This window comes from Neodothiora populina (assembly GCF_041146345.1).
Source record: "Neodothiora populina strain CPC 39397 chromosome Unknown canker_contig_3, whole genome shotgun sequence".
NCBI lineage: Eukaryota > Fungi > Ascomycota > Dothideomycetes > Dothideales > Dothioraceae > Neodothiora > Neodothiora populina.
In genome coordinates, this window is record NW_027191417.1 from 982,614 (window position 1) to 1,002,672 (window position 20,059).

At 50.1% G+C, this 20,059-nt stretch overlaps 4 protein-coding genes across 5 annotated transcripts; 2 read left to right on the forward strand and 2 right to left on the reverse strand.

Moving 5' to 3' along the window:
• Positions 1-3,160: 3,160 nt before the first annotated feature.
• On the reverse strand, positions 3,161-4,571 carry AAFC00_004745 (uncharacterized protein; the record flags this gene model as incomplete). The annotated part of the gene is made up of 2 exons (XM_069344430.1): positions 3,161-4,151; positions 4,210-4,571. The coding sequence occupies 2 exons, from the start codon at positions 4,569-4,571 to the stop codon at positions 3,161-3,163; spliced, it is 1,353 nt and encodes a 450-aa protein (XP_069196853.1).
• Positions 4,572-9,898: 5,327 nt separating this feature from the next.
• On the forward strand, positions 9,899-13,348 carry AAFC00_004746 (uncharacterized protein; the record flags this gene model as incomplete). Of its 2 annotated transcripts, none has more annotated exons than XM_069344432.1 (1): positions 9,899-13,348. In XM_069344432.1, one exon carries the CDS (start codon positions 9,899-9,901, stop codon positions 13,346-13,348), a length of 3,450 nt encoding a protein of 1,149 aa, XP_069196854.1. The 2 variants fall into 2 exon arrangements, with proteins under 2 accessions (XP_069196854.1, XP_069196855.1); XM_069344431.1 differs by having other exon boundaries at positions 10,265-13,348.
• A 1,581-nt stretch (positions 13,349-14,929) lies between these two features.
• AAFC00_004747 (uncharacterized protein) lies at positions 14,930-15,775 on the forward strand (the record flags this gene model as incomplete). The annotated part of the gene is made up of 1 exon (XM_069344433.1): positions 14,930-15,775. One exon carries the CDS (start codon positions 14,930-14,932, stop codon positions 15,773-15,775), a length of 846 nt encoding a protein of 281 aa, XP_069196856.1.
• Positions 15,776-15,996: 221 nt separating this feature from the next.
• AAFC00_004748 (uncharacterized protein) lies at positions 15,997-19,620 on the reverse strand (the record flags this gene model as incomplete). Its single annotated transcript, XM_069344434.1, has 3 exons — positions 15,997-16,939; positions 17,003-17,340; positions 17,395-19,620. The coding sequence occupies 3 exons, from the start codon at positions 19,618-19,620 to the stop codon at positions 15,997-15,999; spliced, it is 3,507 nt and encodes a 1,168-aa protein (XP_069196857.1).
• Between the last annotated feature and the right edge of the window lie 439 nt (positions 19,621-20,059).

Below are 20,059 nucleotides of genomic sequence, written 5' to 3' on the forward strand. Positions count from 1 at the left end.
CCTCGGAGTTTTTGTTCTCGGACATGGCTCGAGGGGCATGTGGTTGCATTTGCGGTGTATTTCTTCTTCTCCGATCAGGATAAAGTGTTGCATATATTTAAGATTGGTGTTTTTTTTTTAGATAGGTGGAATGCAAAAACACTTCGAAACGTTCACTGCTCATCGTATTCCTTCATTCCAGCCAGCTTGATTTTTGCTTTCTATCTTCCTTCATCCTGCTTGCAGTGTTCGATGCCAGGCATACTCGCCGCTCACGACAAAAAAAGGTTGATGTTTAACATGCCTTCGGCCACCCTGTTCATTGATCCCTGACTACATTCGACCGTCGAGGCACCCTCGTTGACACGTCGAGGGCACCTTTCGAGCCTGGGTCGGGCTCTATTTTCATTGTAAAAGCATTTCTACGAGATGTGATCCTGGGATGTTCACAATGAGTAGAAGATAGACATGTCAATGATTTCCGAGTGACATCGCACATAACAGTCATGTATTGTATTAGTTGTCTTAGGCAAAAAGGTCAACCAGCCAGAAAACCTCGCTCTCTCTCCCCGAGCGCAAAAGGCGAATAATGCAAAGATACTGACAAATGCTGCTGGGACAACATGATCGTGCTACCAGCACTTGGCTGTTGGTTCGAGTGACTGAGATGATTCCAAGGCGTATGCACCCCCGTCACCCTGTCCTCGGTCGCAACTGAGCGAGCTGGAGTGAAGATACACAATGTCAAGCGATGGACAGGGTCGCGCTACCCTCTGACCTCTATGGTCCGTGCGTATATCGAGGGCTATACCCAGTCCGAACTACAGCAATCGCCATCATGGATCTATTGGTCACATGTAGCAGACTCATACCGGATTAGCCAACATACACTACCACACACAACTAATCTCCTCGTCTCGATGCCGCCGACTCAGCTCCACTGCCCCCCATCTCCGCATCACCATAAACCCCTCGGCGTAAGCTTTGTTTTCTTCTAGAGGCTGCATACTATCTGCGACGTGATTATGCCATCCCTGCCTTAGCTTCTTCTCGTCCTCTTTTCCTCCCCCTCTTTTTCCCGCTCAAGTGTGGTGTGCTACAGAATGAAGGTGTGGACAATCAGATTTGTTCATAGGAGACTTATATACATGCATGTATAACGCATTACATGAAAATGGAGAATGGAAAGGCATCCTTCTCATGCAAACACTATACAGGAACAGCCAATGCAATCTATGTACAGTAATTGTGAATGCAGAGGCAGTGTTGGCCAATCTCGAAACCCTCCTTTCCCCCTCACCCCGCTAAATACAGAACCCACTATTGCCATCTCTGCTATTGATGGCTCTTTCCTCCTCCTAACCCCCCAATCTGCATGACTTGCTGTATATGCATGTATGCATGCATGCACGCGCAGAGTCAGACGTACAGTAGTACTGTAGTAGTCTAAGTGACATTACATGCGTACGTGCGTACGTGCGTGCGGGCGTGCGCGTGCCAGCGTGCGTTCGTCGTTTGGCGAGTATGTGGGGGTTGGTTTAGTTAGTGGGGTGCGTTGCCCTCTCCGTCTTTTTCTTATAGTGGGAAGGAGACCACATGAAGTTTATGAAGAGTTGACTGCATGGTTGCTTGTTGCACGAACGCGCACTACTGCGGGCTCGGCTTATAAATTACTGTACCGTGCGATCTGACATCTCGATGAACGATGAGATGCGATTCTCTGTTCTGCTTCTTCGTGATTGATTGATTGATTGATTGTCTGACTCGTTCGTCGACTTTTCAATTGGTGTTGACTGGGGTTGTGAGATCTGACTTGGTACTGTCGTATGTACAGTACCTCTGGTGACCTGCTCTCTCACCTTCGCGCACTTCCCTAAGCAACACCCCCTCCTTCATCTTTGGAGGGCACCATGACCTTGTAAGGAAGATGACTGGCGGCGCAGGGATTCTTCCTTGGAATGTAGTGATTACCATGCCACGTGCGAGTCGCACGTTTTTACATGGCGAAGTGAACGTAGCATAAAAAGTACGGTCAGTACCTGTACTAATCACCGTACCTACCTCACTGTAAAATGTACTCCTCGTACCTTGGCCTGTGCCGCGGAACATCTTCAAGATACGAGCACAGATTCCACACTGGGGTACCTAAAGAGTAGTGGTAGCGATTCATTCATTGTTGTTCTGGGGTCGCTCCACATGCTAGCTAGCATCACCTCTACAGCAAAAGCAAGGTAGATCCTATGATGCGTTGATTATATCCCGCGTGAGCCAGAGAGCTTACGCGCACACATGAGATCTGCCTGTCGCCTACAGAAGGTCAAAGGGAAGATGACCCAAGGTCGCTGATCAGTCATCAGCAGCATCATCAGTATCAAGAACCATCGAATCGTGGATTTCATCGGAGAAAAGTGCGAAGGGGTTGCTGCGCTGGCGTTGGCATTTTGTTGGTCGATCAGTTATCGGTACGGTACAGTCTTTTCGCAAACGACCAGGAGGGGTGCGATATCTTATTGTTCCTGGAGGAAGAGGGGGAAGCTTGGCTGTTGCGCTACGTGTTTTGTACCTCTGTGTCCCTGATCATTAAGAGTAAGATTGAGATGCGCTCGATACGAACCTCACGTGTCTTTCCATTGGTGCGTTTGAACGGGATAAACAAACCAATAGACGCTGCCCCCGAGGGAAAAGTTTTCGTCGCTCGTAGTTGCCGTGCTACTAGTCTATTCACATTCAGAGTTTCCCTGCGTCGTATCAGGTCCGAGGAGCGAAGAGAGAGGAAAACAATATCTTCTCAGTATCAGATGTTTTAGTCATGCACCAGTCTGACAGGAATAGCCGAATATGAAGAATGTGGTTGCCACGCGTGACTTGCTTTATTTTAGAACTTCTATATACAACAAACTTTGGTCTATGAGCGAGTTATATAAACATCAAATCGTGAAAATTCCGAATGCCGAAAATGCTGACATGTTCCTGGCGCGCTGGTTTACACCTCATAACAAGAGGTCCAGATAGCATAGCAAGTAGAGATGAAGAAGAGAAAAGAAAAAGTAAAGGAGAGGTGACGATCCCAGTGCAGCAAAGCGTGGGTGTCCATGCGAAAGGCGATGCTGATGGAGAACGGATGGGTATGAAACTAAAATCAAAGGTGCCTCGCGGCTCTTTCGCTGGCTTTGCCACCGAACTAATCAAGTTTAGGGGTGTGTGCACGTGTACTGAGCGGGGTGCCTTCAGTAGAATCCAAAGCACTTCCTTCGAGTGCTTTGCTGATCGAAGCGATGTCATGCAAAGACTTCTTGTGCTCACGCTCGATGCCGTGGAGTACAGCTTCAAGCACGTTGTCGACAGTTGCCTTAGGAACAAACTTGGGGGTAGTGCCCTCCTGGTACACACCGGTTCGGACAAGGATGGAGTACCAAGTTTGTTCTGATTGCTTGTTGAACTCATTGGTGCCGCGGACATCAGACTCAGGAGTGTCTCCAACGAAGTAGACAGTGTCAGGAGGTGCGTCAATACCGTGGGTGTCCTTTCTCCACTGCTGGAGAAGGCGGGTTGCGAACTGGAAAGTACCGATTTGCGGTTTGCCGTAGGCAGTCGTGTTCAGAGTCTTGCCAGTGACAGCCTTGTACATAGCTTCCAGACTAACGCGAAGAGCTCCCATGCCGAGACGAGTGAGATCGTGAGATGCTGACCAGACGACGTCGTTGTGAGAGAAGAAAACTGGGGGACCTTCGTCGAAGGTCTCAGAGCGAGTGCCAAGGACACCACCTTTAGACATGAGGAGATCAAGGATGATCTGCTGGTCACTGGCCCAGTCTCTGCTATCAGCGAATACAAAGATAGCCTCGATGACAGTCTTTGAGAAATCCCTAGTCCGGGAGTTGTCCCATTCCTCTTGGGTCAACTTGCGGAAAGGAGTCGTATCGGCGTTGTCCTTGATGATGTCTCCAGGTGTGACGACATCCTTGAAACCATAGCCTTCGGCGACGATACGGCATTTCTCGCCTTCTCCTCCGATGACGAGAACAGTGTTGTACTTGTTAGCCATCTCACGCATTGGAGTATGGCCACAAATGAATTGACCAGGTGAGACTTCGATTTCCATTTGCTTGCTGAGCTGAATGCAGCGCTCTTGCTCGGTCTTGCCACCACCATTCGTGACGAAAATGTAAGGGCTGGTGCAAAGATTGGTAAGAATCATTAATGGAGTGTTGGCAACGGAACAAGACTTACATTTTAATACCGTACTGGTTCTGGCCATTCAGAACCTTCATCGCTTCGATTGCTTCCGGGATGGGGCGACCACCACGGATCAACACGCCATCAATATCGAATGCAAAAGCATATTTGTCAGTGACAGCGCTCTCTGGAGGCGTTTCCGGTTCGGCAAGCGGATCATTGAATGCGTCCAGTTCCTGTCGAGCCAGCTCCATGGATGCCGCGATACCAAGCGCATCTGATGGGGCCATAAGGTGCTGAGGAGGCACAACCACCGTAGGACCACGAGTCAAGGAATCGGTGGTCGCATCTTCACTCGAGAGTCTCCGAATGGTACGTGGCCTTGTAGGCCTTGCAAGGGGGGCTTGACTAGTCATCTTGATAAATAGTATGTACAAAGAATGTCTCTTGAGTAAACAAATGGGTCTGGGGAACTTGACAGGAAAAAAAGAAGCGGATAGACCGATTGAGGAGGTGGGGGAAGAGGAACTTAAAATAAAAAAAAAATGTTGCAGGAAAGGACACGACAGGCTTTATATCACAGTACACTCGAAACCACTCAACGAACGATGGCATTAGAGGCCTCTTTCAACTAACGGTAGCAGCCCCGACGCATGCTCAGCGTCTTTGGAGCCCCTCAGAGGCTATGATTCGGTTGTAGTGGGGCAAATTGGTGACGGCGTGAGCGCCTAGCGCGCACCCTATCTCTGGTCCTCCGATCTGGGCAATTCTCGATGGCAGCATAATTTTCCAAAACATCCTTGGGGGCCTAAAGAAGTATCCGCTACTTTGCAAAGATCGAGGTAAAGTACTGTACCTCCCTTATACCGCGAAGATAAGTTTTCATTCGTCACACAAGCCGACGATTCCCGTCCACCTGAATGCTTCAATTGCCTGTAAAAGGCGCATGGGTATGGTTGCGAGTGCCTTATTCGCGTGCAGTAAGCCATCAATGACGTCAGGCGCACATGGTTGAGCCTGTTGAACCCCAAGGGGCGGAGCCGTCTGGGCACGTCGACAGACGCATTCACTTACCTCGCAAGTCGAGGTTTGATGTCAGACATCCTATCGCAATTGTGGAAACGTTGAAGTCATAGTATTATTGTGTATGGTAAATTGCGTGTCATATGAGTCGGAAGGCAGTATTGATTGTGTACTTGTACGTGTATAGTATGTCTCGATTGACGTGATATTCCTTGCGGGGGATAATGCTTCATTAACCTGTTTTCGAGCTGATAGGAATACTGCAACTTTGTTGGTCTAAGTGCATTTGGTCACTCAACCAATGCGCTCGTTCAAGGAGCAGAACGTACTTTCAGTTCAAGAAGTAAGTTATATAACTTATGCATATGATTCATCATTATCGCTTTATGTGCCGGCATAGTAAGACAAACGGATTGTACTCAGTTGTCACAGACTATGATAATAAGATAACCCGAAGGTTGAGGATCGGGTCTTCGAATTGATGTTTGTCACAGAGGCTGAAGTGGCGCACTTCCGGCTTTGTCTGTGTGTAAATGATGGAGTGGCGCCGTCGCGCGTCGGCAACCGGGACTCGAGATACTCCCAATCGAAGGATACGCCCCAGGCAAAAATCCCCCAAGATGATCGAGAAGGGCCCGCCCTCGCTACGAGTGGACGTCGTTTGGCGTACATCAATGCACGATCTTGTCAAGGCTCTTATTCGCTTGCACATGTTATTGTGTCGCTCACTACAACGCAACCCAACCCGCATTAGTTGTATAAAATGAACATAGGGCTTCACCTCCGATAAGTGGCCCATACCTCTGCTTGCCTCTCATCTTGACCGCTTCGTCTTCTATAGACCTGCTGCCTATATTACCCGTGGTGCAATTATGATGGCAGGGCCGTACTTCATTCAGTTGTCAATGTTGCCTACCTATCCTACTTTGGAGGTGGTATATTGATCGCCTCAGACGTCATGCTTCTGGGCCGCGATAGAGTGGCAATCAAGCACATCTTCAGTGGGTCGTGATGCGCCCGCCTCCCCGGTCGTCTTATCGTATCGTTATATGTGTACACAGTGCTCGTGCATAAGTCGTATGATAGCAATGAAGGATTTGGAGTGCGTTGTGCTATGCAGAAATGGGCACACGTTTCTCGACGAGCTAAGTTTCCACAATGCCACTGATGCTTCTTGCCGTCTTCGAAACCTCAAGTGACCCGATAAATTTCATATACACATGTACAATATGTAAGGGAGTGAAAAAAGTTACAGCAACTCTACATCTGGTGCTCGAGGAATATGCCCACTGGAGGAAGGGGCGAACGGGCGTAGTTGCAGATTGGCACAACCCCACGTGCTTCAGGTACCTTATGCAGGCATCCACTATTCCTCCGGGAAAACAACAACACCTCTGCTCAGGATTCTAGTGCTACTACTGTGGTCACTGTGTTTTTAGTCCATCAAAAGATCAAACATGAACTGGACTGGTGGGAACCTCAGCCGAGTGTCCAAGGGTGGGAACAGTGGCTTGATGTATCGTCAAAAAGCTTTCTTTGCAAAAGCCCGTCCACAGCTCCTCCATGGCACTGCTACGTCTCACGCGATACATGACTTGGACATCGTACAATCTCCTGTTGATGTACCTACAGCCCAAGACAGGTCGGCAAGAACTACCATTGTTCTAGCAAATGGGCCACCAGAGCCTCTTGGAAACATCAATGGAGGACAATTTGATCAAGCTACTTCTGATCACACATGCCAGATGACGGACTTCGGGCCTACAACATCTCATGATGTTAACAAGCAGTATCTACTGAGTCTGCCGGACTGGCTCGGCATTGGAGCCATACCACTTGGAAGGTCGAACAGCAAGAAGGGTAGCCATGGAGAACGGCGCAAGAAACAACGTACCGAACTGCTTTCTCGAAGGAAGCACCGGCCGATTATTCCTAGGTCACCACTGTTCCCACCTTCCATCTATACCGCAAAGGCTGGCGCAGCTTCGACAACCATCGTGGAGGCTTGTTCAGGTGGTGGAAACACTGGCGTAGTCGCCTCCCATATGAGGGAATTACCGTCTGGTAGTCACACACCTCACGAGAGGGCGACGGTAGATCTGCGTAAAATGTTTGCGAGCACGCCAAGGACAGATACAGATAACCGAAAAGGGGACGGCGACGGCGTGGTCTACCCTACGTCTACAGAGATGAACTTCGCAGGACTACAAGATGCGATAACGCAAGTCCAACACTTATGAGCATGAGAACAGTTATGCAGCCTCTGATATGACCTCCGCTGAAATCCATAAGCACTCCCAACGAGAAGTTGCAAAGGCCGGAGACGTTTCTGAAGCCGACGAACATAGCAAAGTGAGCTTGTGCGATGCTCTCTTGACATCCAACAGCAATGCTTTATACCAGGTTACCATGTATGCAGGCTGGGAATGCCTACTGGAGCTGGATCTCACCCATGAAAGCGATGCTGAACATGCCAAACCCACTAGGCCATGATCTTTTTGAACCAACTCTGGTGCATATGACGACCTTCAAACTCATTAGGCGAACAAGAGTGGATCGGCGCTGGTTACCCGCCAATATTGCTTGGAAGTAAAACCTGTTCTTTACTGAGCATGTGAAGGTAAGGACACTCCTTGGGAAACTCTGAAACGTCCTCCCATGTTTTGCTTCCTACCAATACTTTTGCATCCTTGACAAAACCAAAAGCATATAACGCCTCTTCACGTTTGGTAGTCGTACTTGCGCGGACGAATCCGCCGTGCTCCAATTAAAGCGAAGTCGGATGATCATAGACATCGTTGGTCATCCTCATACCGTCCGAGAAAATCATGGATGTTATTCAACATGATCAGTACCTGTAACGTTGATCTTGCTGATACCAGTAATGTGAGGGGAAGGGGAACCTCGTTCTGGGTCCACTGCTTCCTATTGGCTCAACTGTAGTCTCATCAAATTCGAAACGAGTTACTTTGCGCATCGCGAAACAGCCCTAACAAATTCGAGAAAAAGAAAAGAAGTACAGCGTGGTGTTCGTATGCTGCACAAAATTTCACTTTAGGCTGCTGTAGGGAATGATTCTCAGGTGACACGGAAGCTCAGGCAGTGTTCGTGACTCGGAAGACTGGCAAGGCAAGATGAGAGCGTGGGGAAGCGAGCCTCTGGCGTAATCCTGCCTCCGGAGCTCCTCGGAGCCTGAAAATGCAATCAGGGGTTTAAAACGGGTGAGAGAGCGGATGCAGAGTGCTGGCCGAAAGCTTGTCTTGCCAGAATCAAAAGGACTTGACGATAGAAATATTATTCATGCTGCACTGCTGCTTGCCTCGGATGGTAATCTGCGTCTGGGTCGAACCGCTCCACATCAGGTAATTATCCCAAGGTCACGAGGCTTGGACCGTTCGTGCCTGTCGCCCAAGGGGTTGTAAAACCGACCCCGACCATTCGGGACCCAAGGCCAAGGAAATCCCCTCTGAACCTTTAACCCTGGCCTGGTACGTATTTGACCAGGATTGTCATTGGTGAAGAGCTAGCTGTCGCAACCTGCCCGTGGCCGACGAAAGCTTGGGACTTGTTTCATTCAGAATACTCGTAGATCTGTATTATATGTAAAGTGCGACAATAAAGAAAATCGAAGCCGCATGGAAGGATGCAATTCCACATAGGGCAGAGTCCGGCTATAACAGATGTCATCATTCCTGCTCGCCGAGATTTGTTTTTAGAAGCACAGTTAACTATCTGCACGTTAAAGCAGAAGAAATGCGCCTACGAGAGTCAGGCCGCAGATCATGAAACGGTCCCGGCGCGCTAGTGCGTATGACAGCTATACATGGAGGGGGACCAAGCCCGCCTTTTCCAGACACTTTTTACGCGTCGTGCCTGCTGTTTCGAGAGTATCGCATGAGCGCGTTTCACCAGGTGTGTCTGTAAGAGGGGGGTCAAGTGCCTTGGATTCTGTATAAGCGGCGTGATAGCAGGGACAAAACACATCAAGGGCAAAAATCACACTACACCACCACTACCCTTGGAAGGAATCCCAGGGCATAAAGGAACACGGAGTGATCATCTCCCGTTCCTTGGCATGCTAATGGGAGTCAATTTCAAAAGCACCGCACCCGTGGACCTCATCATTTCTTCTTCTGCGAGGACCACTTGCTCTCTTGTATTTCTCGTGTCTCTTTCTCGTGTGCCAAAGTCCTGACCATTGTCATTCCCTTTGAAAGTTTCCTTTTTTTCCTTGACTTATATCTCGTATTCCGCTACAAGTGTTAGTGTTCAGTAATCGACCAGCTGCGCTGCCAGCGAAACTTCTTGGACAATCAATTGCGCATTACAGCCTTACGACGCCAAATCCGATCCACCGTGCATCTGCATCCTGCGTCACACACACCACTTGAGTCCAACACCGCCTAGAGGCCCTGGAGTGCCACGTTTTTCTGAGCCTTGGAGCTGCGCAGCCTGCGCCCTGCAACAGAAAGTAGTACATCATTTACGCCGCGCGCAGGCAATCTGTATCAACAAATTTCACGGACAACACATCCGGATAGGCTGGATCCTGTCAATCTCCATTCCTGTGTTGGCCAGTAATTTCTCACTTCCTCCCAAGCAGGCATTCGCAACTTCAGATCATGCGTCGTTAAGTGCCCAAGAAATCCTCGTGAGCTTTCTCCCGCTTTAGGCCGACAATGCGTCAAGCTCTTAGCTACACGGCTTTACAACATCAGACATGAACTCCTCCCCAAAGCCTATCTCACAGAATGTCTGGCACGATGGCTGTAACAGTAGCGCACCCCGACCGTCAAATGTTTCTTCTCTGACGCAAGGTCTCAAATCGCACATCGTCATGACCGTCACGTCTTCCCCTGTCGGGTCGAGAGGTCCATCCTCGACCTCGAGCAGTCCCCGCAATACTTTTCTGCCGTCGAGTCAGGCAGCCAGATCTACTCCGGACAGGTACTCTGATCGCAACAACTCGTGGCAAACAAGATCCCCTCCTTTGATGTCTCTTCCTCAACCAGCTTACGCCGAGTCGACGTCTGCTATCTCGTCGTCGCCTACTGTGTCTTATGCTTCAATGAGTGAGGCCTTCAACATGTCCAAGGGCACGGGGCTGATCCGTAGGCTGTCACGAGGCGCTCACAACCGTCTTCGACGACGCCCCTCCACGACGCAAACTAATCGTATACGGGATCAAAGTGCAGGTCCGGTCCTGGTGCGGAGGCGAAGCGACAGTACTGGAGCGGCCGACCTTGCTGGTGACATGTCTGACCTGGAGTTGGAGCGTACATCAGAAGATGGCGGAGAGGAAGCTTTGCCGACCATTTCATCCTCAGAGCCCACTAACACATCTGCATTGCATACAATTCGCAAGATGAATACGTCGCCCATATTAGAAGGTGGTGTAGCTCCGACCATATCCTCGGTGCTGGAGCAGGGCACGTGGCTCATCAAGGTGACCAAGAAGAAGCGGAAGATGTTGAAGTTCCGCCTTGATCCCTTAGCCGCAAAGGTTTGTTGGAATGCAACAAACCCAACTAAACAATTCTACATTGATGATGTTCGCGACATTCGAACAGGTCCGGACGCCAGGAGCTCGCGCCAGGACATCAATGGATCCCTAGAGCAGGAAGGTTGTTGGATGACCATCGTCTATGACGCCCAAGAACGCTCTAAGGGACAGTCCATCAAAACCATGCATCTTATCGCTCCGAACGGGTATATCGCGAAGCTCTGGACGGATGCTTTGAACGTTGTATCTAGGGAGAGAATCGAGATTATGAACGCGCTCTCGGCTAGCCACGACAAAAGCGAACGCAGCATGAGAATGGCATGGAAACAGGCCATGGCTCGCAGAGGGGTAAACGCTGATCAGAAAGTCGACTTTGAGGATGCGAAGTGGATCTGTCGCAAGCTCGAGATCAACTGCTCTTTGGACGCCATGCGAACGCATTTCAACCAGGCTGACCGCGATCTCATTGGCATGCTTACCTATCCTCAATACGAGTATTTTGTGAGTCTTTTTAAGAGTCGAAAGGACGTACAAGCAATCTACAACCAGACGAAACCAGCAAGCGAACGAGAGATGAGTCTTGCCACGTTTCTTGGATTCTTGAGAGATACTCAAGGCGTTGACGTCGACAAAGACCTTACCACTTGGGAAAACAGATATGAGCTGTACTGCCGCAGCGCGGTGTCACGGACTTCTGAGCCTGCATCGTCTACTATTAGTCCCTCAATGAACCTTCAAGCATTCCAGAATTTCTTGGTCTCTGGTGTCAACAGCGCACTCGTTACTGGACAACCCGAAGCGACCCTGGATCGGCCGCTCAACGAATATTTCATCTCGAGCTCCCACAACACATATTTGCTCGGCAGACAAGTACGAGGCACGTCCAGTGTCGAAGGCTATATTTCGGCCTTGATCAAGGGCTGTAGATGCATCGAGATTGATTGCTGGGACGGCAAATATGGCCGGCCGATTGTCAATCACGGGCGCACTATGACCTCCGAAATTATGTTTGAGGATTGCATTGCGATCATCACAAGATATGCATTCGCATCCACTGCATATCCGCTGATCATATCACTCGAGGTGCACTGCACCCCTGAGCAGCAATTGCTCATGGTTGAAATTATGAAATCATACTTTGGGGAAATGTTGCTCACAACCCCTCTTACGACGAATGCTACGACCTTACCTTCGCCCGAGGAGCTCAAGAACAAGATCTTGATCAAGGTGAAAGCAGCCAGGAAGCAAGTAGACCCGGCGCCTTTACCCGATCCAGCTGCTTGTCGCCGCCAAAGGAGCTTTAGCTCACCCTTTACGCGACCCTCGCCCTCACTCGAAGGCCACAATGCTCCTACATCATCCCCTGTGGGCGCCCCAGCCGGCAACACCCCGTATATACGGTCGGCCAACACATGGTCAACTCAAGGATCTACCGCTACAGGCTTTGGTCTGTCCGCAGGGTCAAGTTCTGCTGATGACAGTGACACTGCTGCCCCATCGACAGAAGCAAACAAAAAGAGTGACAAGGTCGAAAGAAACAAAAAGACCAGCAACATTGTGCCGCAATTGGGAGCGCTCGGTGTATATGGCTGCGGAATAAAGTACTCCGACTTTTCTGCCGAGGAGGCTCGTAGCTACAACCACATTTACTCCTTCGCTGAGAGCACTTTTGACAAGCTCTGTAAGAATCCCGAAACCAAGGCACAGCTCGAGAAACATAACGTGAGCTACTTGATGCGTATATATCCGGCAGCCATCAGGGTTGACTCATCCAACTTCAACCCTCTTCAATCATGGAAGAGAGGCGTTCAGATGGCCGCGCTGAATTGGCAGACTTATGATATCCATCTGCAGATGAACGAGGCAATGTTTGCTGCTGGCGCAGATCGCACTGGCTACGTGCTCAAACCGGAGGAGATGCGTCGTGCAAAGCATGTTCCGATTACCGAGGCTTTGCAGGGCGATCAGAATCGCCAAGAAAAGAAAGCAAAGCAGCTGGTCAGGTTCGCGATAGAAATAGTATCCGCCCAGCGCCTGCCCCGCCCACGCAACCACAACCCTGACATTGGAATGAATCCATACATTGAATTCGAAATGTTCTCTGCAGAAGACAAGGCTCGAGGGCTTGCCAAGGGCGAAGGTGGCACTGACGCCTCCGCTCGTGACGGATCTTCAGGCATTGGATCTCCCTTGCGTCGACGCACGAAGATCGTCGAAGGCAATGGATTCGATCCCACGTTTAATGAGCCCATTGCAATGATGGTGGAAACGAAATATCCTAGTTTAATCTTTGTTCGCTGGACAGTCTGGAATTCACCAGATGGAAAGAATTTGTCGTCTAACAGCACCATCCTTGGAACCTTTACAGCCAAGTTGAGTAGTCTGCAGCAGGGCTACCGCCACTTGCCACTTTTTAATTCCTATGGCGAGCGTTATCGAGATGCGAAGCTCTTCGTCAAGATCAAGAAGGAGTCTCCAATTCCCCTTCATACAGACGACTCAATCTACAGGTATCCCGAATACGCCTCATCGAGTCCTCGTCTCGATCCTGTCCGTTACGACTCCAGAAGCTGGTCCAGGAAGATATTCAGCAGAGCTCCCAGCGAGCGTCGAAGACGTCAAGAGATCTATGGATCCTCCAGTCGTACATCAAGTCTGGAACGATAGGTCTCAAAAGACCTTTACCTCTATAACGCCAGTCAAAAGACATTTTGACCATCCATGGAGACAAGCAACACCACATGTGGTGTGGTGGCTTAGATCTCCCTTTTTACTTATTGTGTACTCAACGGCGTTTGGAGCATAGTGCCAGGTCCGGCACCATATACCCCATCGGCCCATTTGCTTTATGAGAGGGAAAAATTGACACGTACTGAGCAGGCGCTCAGTCCCTGATCTTGGGGAACGTTCAGGGTACAAATGCGTCATACAACTATCACTGAAAGGTCGGAGCCTCGGCTGGCTCGAGGCTGATCAAATGCATTCTATCTCCTTTGTCTTGTGTGTTTTGTTGTTTCAATGTTGTGTTTCCTATATATCTCTCATGTGTCCTCGCCGGTCCTGCTGAGCTCGGCAGGTGCGTGTCTCGGCTCGGGTTGGAGACAACTGAAGATCTTGTCTAGTCTTTCCGGCGTGTGCGACCTCTTCATGCCAGGAAATAAATAGTGCAGGATGTCTTGGTCTTGCACCTCTACAGCTGGTGTGTAATGTTTGCCGCAAGGGGCAGTATCACTGGCAGTATCACATAATACAGATAATTCAACAACATGGAATACTTGTTGCTAGGTGGTAATACCTGGATCGCGATCAGTTCCGCACAGCCCTTATAATAACTGTCGATTCACTCGATCACCACTAGATACAAGCAAGTCTACGGTTTAAAGGCAGCATCGGCGTTATACCGGTGACAGCAATACCGTAGAGAAATGATGTGCGACCTGTTGAAAATTAGGGATAGTATGGTGGAAGAAGGTGATTACTTGATTTCCAGCCCTCTTTGTAAGCTTGTCTCTTCAGGTATAGCTCGAGTCCCTCGAGTACCTGCCTTCTCAACACGACCCTCGACATGAGTTTGTATAAGTGCGAATGGATCTACCTGATGACAATCTAAAAACAATTTGAACTTTGTGTTTTCAATACACATGTACTTATTGACACGCTTGACGAGAGATTTATCGATAGAAGAGCATGTCAAAGCTAGCCTTTTGAGGCTAGATTGTATGAAGCGTGGCTCAGATGCAATCGATTCAAGCAATCTAAGCGTTACAATATGAGTGTGTGATCTGCTAATACTCCGCTGCAAGGCGCATCTCTGTGCGTTTTGATCTCCTGGGCTCTATTTACCACGCAGCCAAATAACTGTAGTCGATCAGGTCGTCGATCCGATGCTTCATCATTTTGTTGTTGTAAGTCCGCTATGCACATTATGTGCGCTTTGCATCGTCCCAAAGTCGACGACCTGATAGACTTTGACAGTTTGTACTTGGCCGCTTGGACCTTTGCGGGGTAGTGCTACGCCCACATACAGTAGTAGCTCCATGTCTTTCTCCAACTCAACGGTCCACTTCACACCGACTTCCAAAGTCCAAACGACTCTGCCACCACGCTGAGTGAACTCTGCACCAACCAAGCCAGCACACTATCATCCACCAGTACAGGTACAAAACCTACCAATTGACTCGGACAAAAGCACCCAAAACGCACAATAAGCCTATGTACAACCCCGAACCAGACAACAACGACAACAACATGCAAAAAATCGACTACCTAATCCTCGGCGCAGGCTGGACCTCAACCTTCCTCCTCCCCCTACTCCAATCCCACAACAAGACGGTCATCGCGACCTCCACAACCGGCCGCGACAGCACTCTGAAATTCAAATTCGACCCATCAGACCCCAGCCCGTCCGCAGCCTTCGCGACTCTGCCCAATGCCCGCAACATCCTCATCACCTTCCCCCTAACAGGCAAGCACCAGAGCGAGCTGCTGGTGAACACGTACAAAGCCACTCATGCGCGCGTCGCGCACTCGGCGCGCTTCGTCCAGCTGGGCTCGAGCGGCATCTTCACGTTCGCGGAGCAGAAGGACCTCTGGGTCACCAGGCGGTCGGCGTACGATACGTCCAACGCGCGAGCGGTCGCAGAGGACGAACTGCGTGGTTTGGGCGGGTGTGTGTTGAATTTGTCCGGGCTGTGGGGTGGAGCTACGCGCGATCCGAAGAATTGGGTCGATAGGGTCGCGACTACGAAGGAGCAGGTCAGGAGTAAGATGTCGTTGCATATGAATCATGGCGAGGATGTGGCCAGGGCGATTTTCGCTGTGTTTGAGAAGTGGAGTGACAAGGATTGTGTGGGCCAGAGGTGGTTGTTGACGGATGGCTTTGTCTATTGCTGGTGGGCGCTCATGGCTGGTTGGGCGCATGCTAATGGTGGAAAGGACGGGGAGCCTAGTAAGCAGAGTAAGTGGGTGTATGAGTTGATGATCGAGCAGGACATCAAGGCTTTGCCTCGGAGTATGGAGGCGCTGGGCAGATGCTATGATACGAGGGAGTTTTGGCAGACGTTCGGCATCAGTCCTGTGCGTAGTAGGATCTAAATTCATCATTTGAGGCTTCGCTGCTTTTCGCTTCTATCATAAAAAAGGAGGAATAATTCTATATGCATCTTGACCATCCGGCCGCGAATGGCAACCCGACCTCCGTGACTTCGAACTCCTCTAATGCGGAGAAGGCTTACGAGTCTACCGCAATGTCCCGTCGGGGGTGCGACTGGAGATTCTCTTATTTGTACCCTGTCTGGCAGACCCCAGACTACAGATCAACTGAGATCAAAGCCGGCCCCAGAGTTGACTGCGTACAGCAACTTCTCTCGAAGTACTCCTGCCGTCTTATACCTTGGCAGCTTCAGCAAGTTGACACACGTGCTAGTCGTAGGAAAGCGGCTCTCGTCGTCGCCTGAGTCTCGAATGCTGAACCTCGGGTTCAGGCTGCCAAAACCCAGCAAGGGTGCTCGAGGCGTGCTCGTCACAAATTTCAAAAGCTTCCTTCTGTCTTCATCGCTCATCGTCTTCATGACTTGCCAGAACAGCTTCACCGTATCGTGCTCTTGTAGGTCATCCCCGATGACGTAGACACCGCCATACTGAGTGTTGCGGCGGAGGTCGTCAACGTCAATAAACGAGGCCGCACCTCCGATTAATGTCTGCAGCTCTAGCTGATTGAACATGCTGAGCCATCCAGGCTCGATAATACTCGAAAGACCTTTGAGAAAGCTGGTGGTTTGGCGATAGGATTGTCGGAACAGCCGCCATCGCGCCATTAAAGATATGTAGAGCAGCCGATTCTCGTTGGTGACGGCCTGGTTGGCACCACCGGGCATAAGCTCGCTCTCAATAGTTTTGGTACGGCCATTGCTCAGCCTTACTTCGTCTGTAACGGTGAAGGTGAGTGGAATGTCTTCCTCCACGTTGCCTGGGTAGTACTTCAAATTCAGCAATCCTTTGTAAAGAGCCTCATCCAAATCACGCAGATCGTTGATGGTTGGTCTGTAGGCTGATTGTCCTGATGGTCCAGCCTTGAAAACGGACCATTGCGTGAGGAAGAAACCAGCGAAGCCGATATCAATGAGAATTCCCTCATAGAGACATTTTCCTACCACACGGCCCAGGAATTCGTACTCCTGCATCAGATGTGATAGGCCACCTTGAATAGTCTTGGGATCGCGGGATCGACTCTCCAGCATGTTCCTGGCTTCCTCGACACTATGAACCGATGATGAATTAGCTTTCTGGTCTTATTTTTGATGCATCAATGAATGTGCTTACCTGGTAGGATTGGGATACAGCAGATGTTGAGCATTTTCTTGGAAGAAGCCTTGAGATGGGTCGAATGCTTGACTAGTAACGCTGGTAAGGAATTCTTTTGTGACACCTCCACCATCAATGCCAGCTTCAACAATGTCGAATTCGTCTTTGAAAGTGATCTGAATAGGTTCTTTGAGATCTGCGCCGAGCCGATAGAAAGCGTTGAAGGCGTCTTCGAATTCATGCTTACGTCTTACGACAGCATGATGTCTGTTCAACTCTGCATGGCCATCTGGGTTGCGGAACATGACAAATGACCGCCAAGTGTCCGAGTCGACATAACCGCCTCTGCGTTTGGCCTGAACAAAGATTAGCTTCGTGCCTGCAAACTTATGGAAGAAACATCATCTTACCTGATCGAGGCGAACAAATTCTCTGAAGATTTCGACTCTTGTTTCGAAAGGTATGAGGAACGGCATGTTTTGAAGTACTTCTAATCGGGGAGCAACAGCCTGGAGATATCGCTTCTTACTAGCACGTTCTTGGTCGCGTGCCTGACGGCTGAACCTATTTCGAGCGGCCGGAGTCTGAGAGGACGTCCATGCATCAGCTTCCGCCTCGGACGTATCGTCGTCGTCGCTGTCCTCCTCTTCTTGGCTTTCTAGCTGTTTTCGTCTCTCCTCTTCCCCTACCACTGCCTGGATGAAATTGGACATGTCGAAGGGAGAAGTCATAAGCCAGTGGCCTTTCGGTAAGAACTGCCTTCTCGAGTCTCTTTCATACACGGCGCGCAACAGGCCTGTGACGAGAGCTTTGAGATAGTCGAGACTCATTCCGGTGATCCCCGCCACCGATGGCTGCTCCGGTGTTTTGGAGTTGGACTGCAGATCCTCTGTACTAGTGGACGAGCTGAAATGGCGGGAAAGGCTTGCAGATGTCAAGGTCTCGGCATTTGGATGGAATAGATCGGAGATGTCCTGAGCATGATAATACATGGCAAAGCCAAGGTTCTTGAGAAAGACGGACAGGTCTTTGATGTCTGTGAGAGCCAAAGCATTGTTTGATATGTGGTTGGCACCCGCGCGTTCGCCGCCGAGAAATTCCTCGTCATCCACAATTTTGAGGACGAAAGTGTACAATTCGAGGAAGATCATCAGGACTCTCCATTCAGCAGCACGTTGCGCTGTTCGTTCTTGATGCGCAGCCGGTGCTAGCCATGAGGAGGATGAGGGTTTCGAAGCCACCAGTAAGTCGACTGCTGCACGAGGGTCACGAAAGATAGCGTCGAAGATGTTTGTGTTGCGTGCGCCTTTCCAAAAGTACGACATTGCCGAACCCGAGCGTGATTGACCTGGTGGACCAAGGTAGAGCCACATGCGGATGTCATCGGCGTGCAATGGGAACATGCGGAGCAAGGCCAGAGCGTAGCCGGCCAGCATCTGAGTGGCATTCGACGCACCGTCGATGGCGTCTGACGCCTGAGCATTCGGTCGAAGTAGAAGCGAACGTATCGCCGTTTGATCCACCAGTCGTTGCAACTGTGTATGCAGGAAGTCATTCAGTGGGACGCGGGAAGTATGCCTCGCACTGAGCACGTCTCTGTCATACGTAATGTTGTCCAGATGGAGAGCGGAGGACTCCGGTGCTATGTTATCGACGAGTGCGGCAAGTAAATTGGCAATCGCAGGGATGTGAGGCATTATGTCGAACGGAAGGGTATGCGTAGCAGGAGCTTGATGCATGAGATACACCAGGTAGATATACTGGCACAGCAGCCAGAGGCATTTGTTGGAGGTCAAGGACGAATTGCTGGAGACGTTGGCTGTTGCCTGAGTGAAAATGTGAATGTCGATAGCGGCCGGTAGTTGTTGGAGGAGTGAGGGATCATGAGGATGCGCGAGATAAGACATTAAGAAGCCCTCGTATGCCCCGAGACAGGTGGTTCGGAGTGGAGCCAGTAAAGCCTCGAATGTAGCGTTTGATATGTTATTTGAGGGCAAGCTGGTTAAGACGGAGTAATATTGGGTTGATATAGTAGCTGACTCTTCAGGGATGTGAGATATTATCAGAGGCAGCATCTGCAGTATAGAATCGATCTTTTCGACCTGGCTCGTCTGAGATAGTGCAGAGAGAGTCTGCAAGCATGCTCTTTCCATCCGCAGGTAGGCAGAGCGCGAGGCGACCTGCTCGCTGGAGGCAGCGGACCCAGCAGCAGCAGGTGGACCAACAGCGAGTGTTGCCTGAAGCCGGCTGGCATATCTCAAGAGGCGATCAACATCAGAGGGATGGTTTGGCGTGAAGAATAGCAGCAGCATCCGTAGTCTGGCTATTGATTGAGTGGCGTTTGGGTATGGTTTCGTCTCCGTCGCTCCAGCGTCCTCCTCCCTCTCCACAGAGTCCCACTGTTGTCTCCAGGCATCTTTGGTCTTACTCCGTGAGCTGTGCCCCCTCCACGTCCTTTGGATAAGTTTAGCGGCGCTTAGCTGTTGTCGTTGTTGCTGTCGGTGTTGCCGATCTTGATGTGCGCTCAAGATGGCTTGCTGAGGTCCAGATGATGTTGCAGCGAATGGATTTGTGTTGCGACCAGAAAGATTTACCTGACGCGGCCTGCGTGATGATCCTGTAAAGGACTGGTACATGTTGCTGTGGCAAAAGATGTCGAAGTGGTTGCACTTTATTGTGCAGACGAGATGATGGACCAAATGAGTGGGATCAAGTAAGCAAGCAGTGCTGCTGCTTGTACTTCTTCCGTCGGGGGGTCGAGTATGGCAATATTGTTATTAACTTATTGATGATGATCAGGTCGCACTGATACATGCAGTGCCTCTGGATGAGGAAGAACAGCCCATACAGACTCACAACACAGCAAAGTACTGTATACCTCGCTCTTCTCTACAGTATTTGTAACTGACCAGCGGGTGGCATCTGGCGGTACGTCACTTTCTATACAAGTACAGTAAGGTACAGTACTATAAGGTAAGCTACACCAAACCATCTTAGTCTACTCCGTATTCCTCTTACACCACCGCAACATGAAACCCCAACACAGAGAGCCCTGATTGTCGGGACATCGACGCC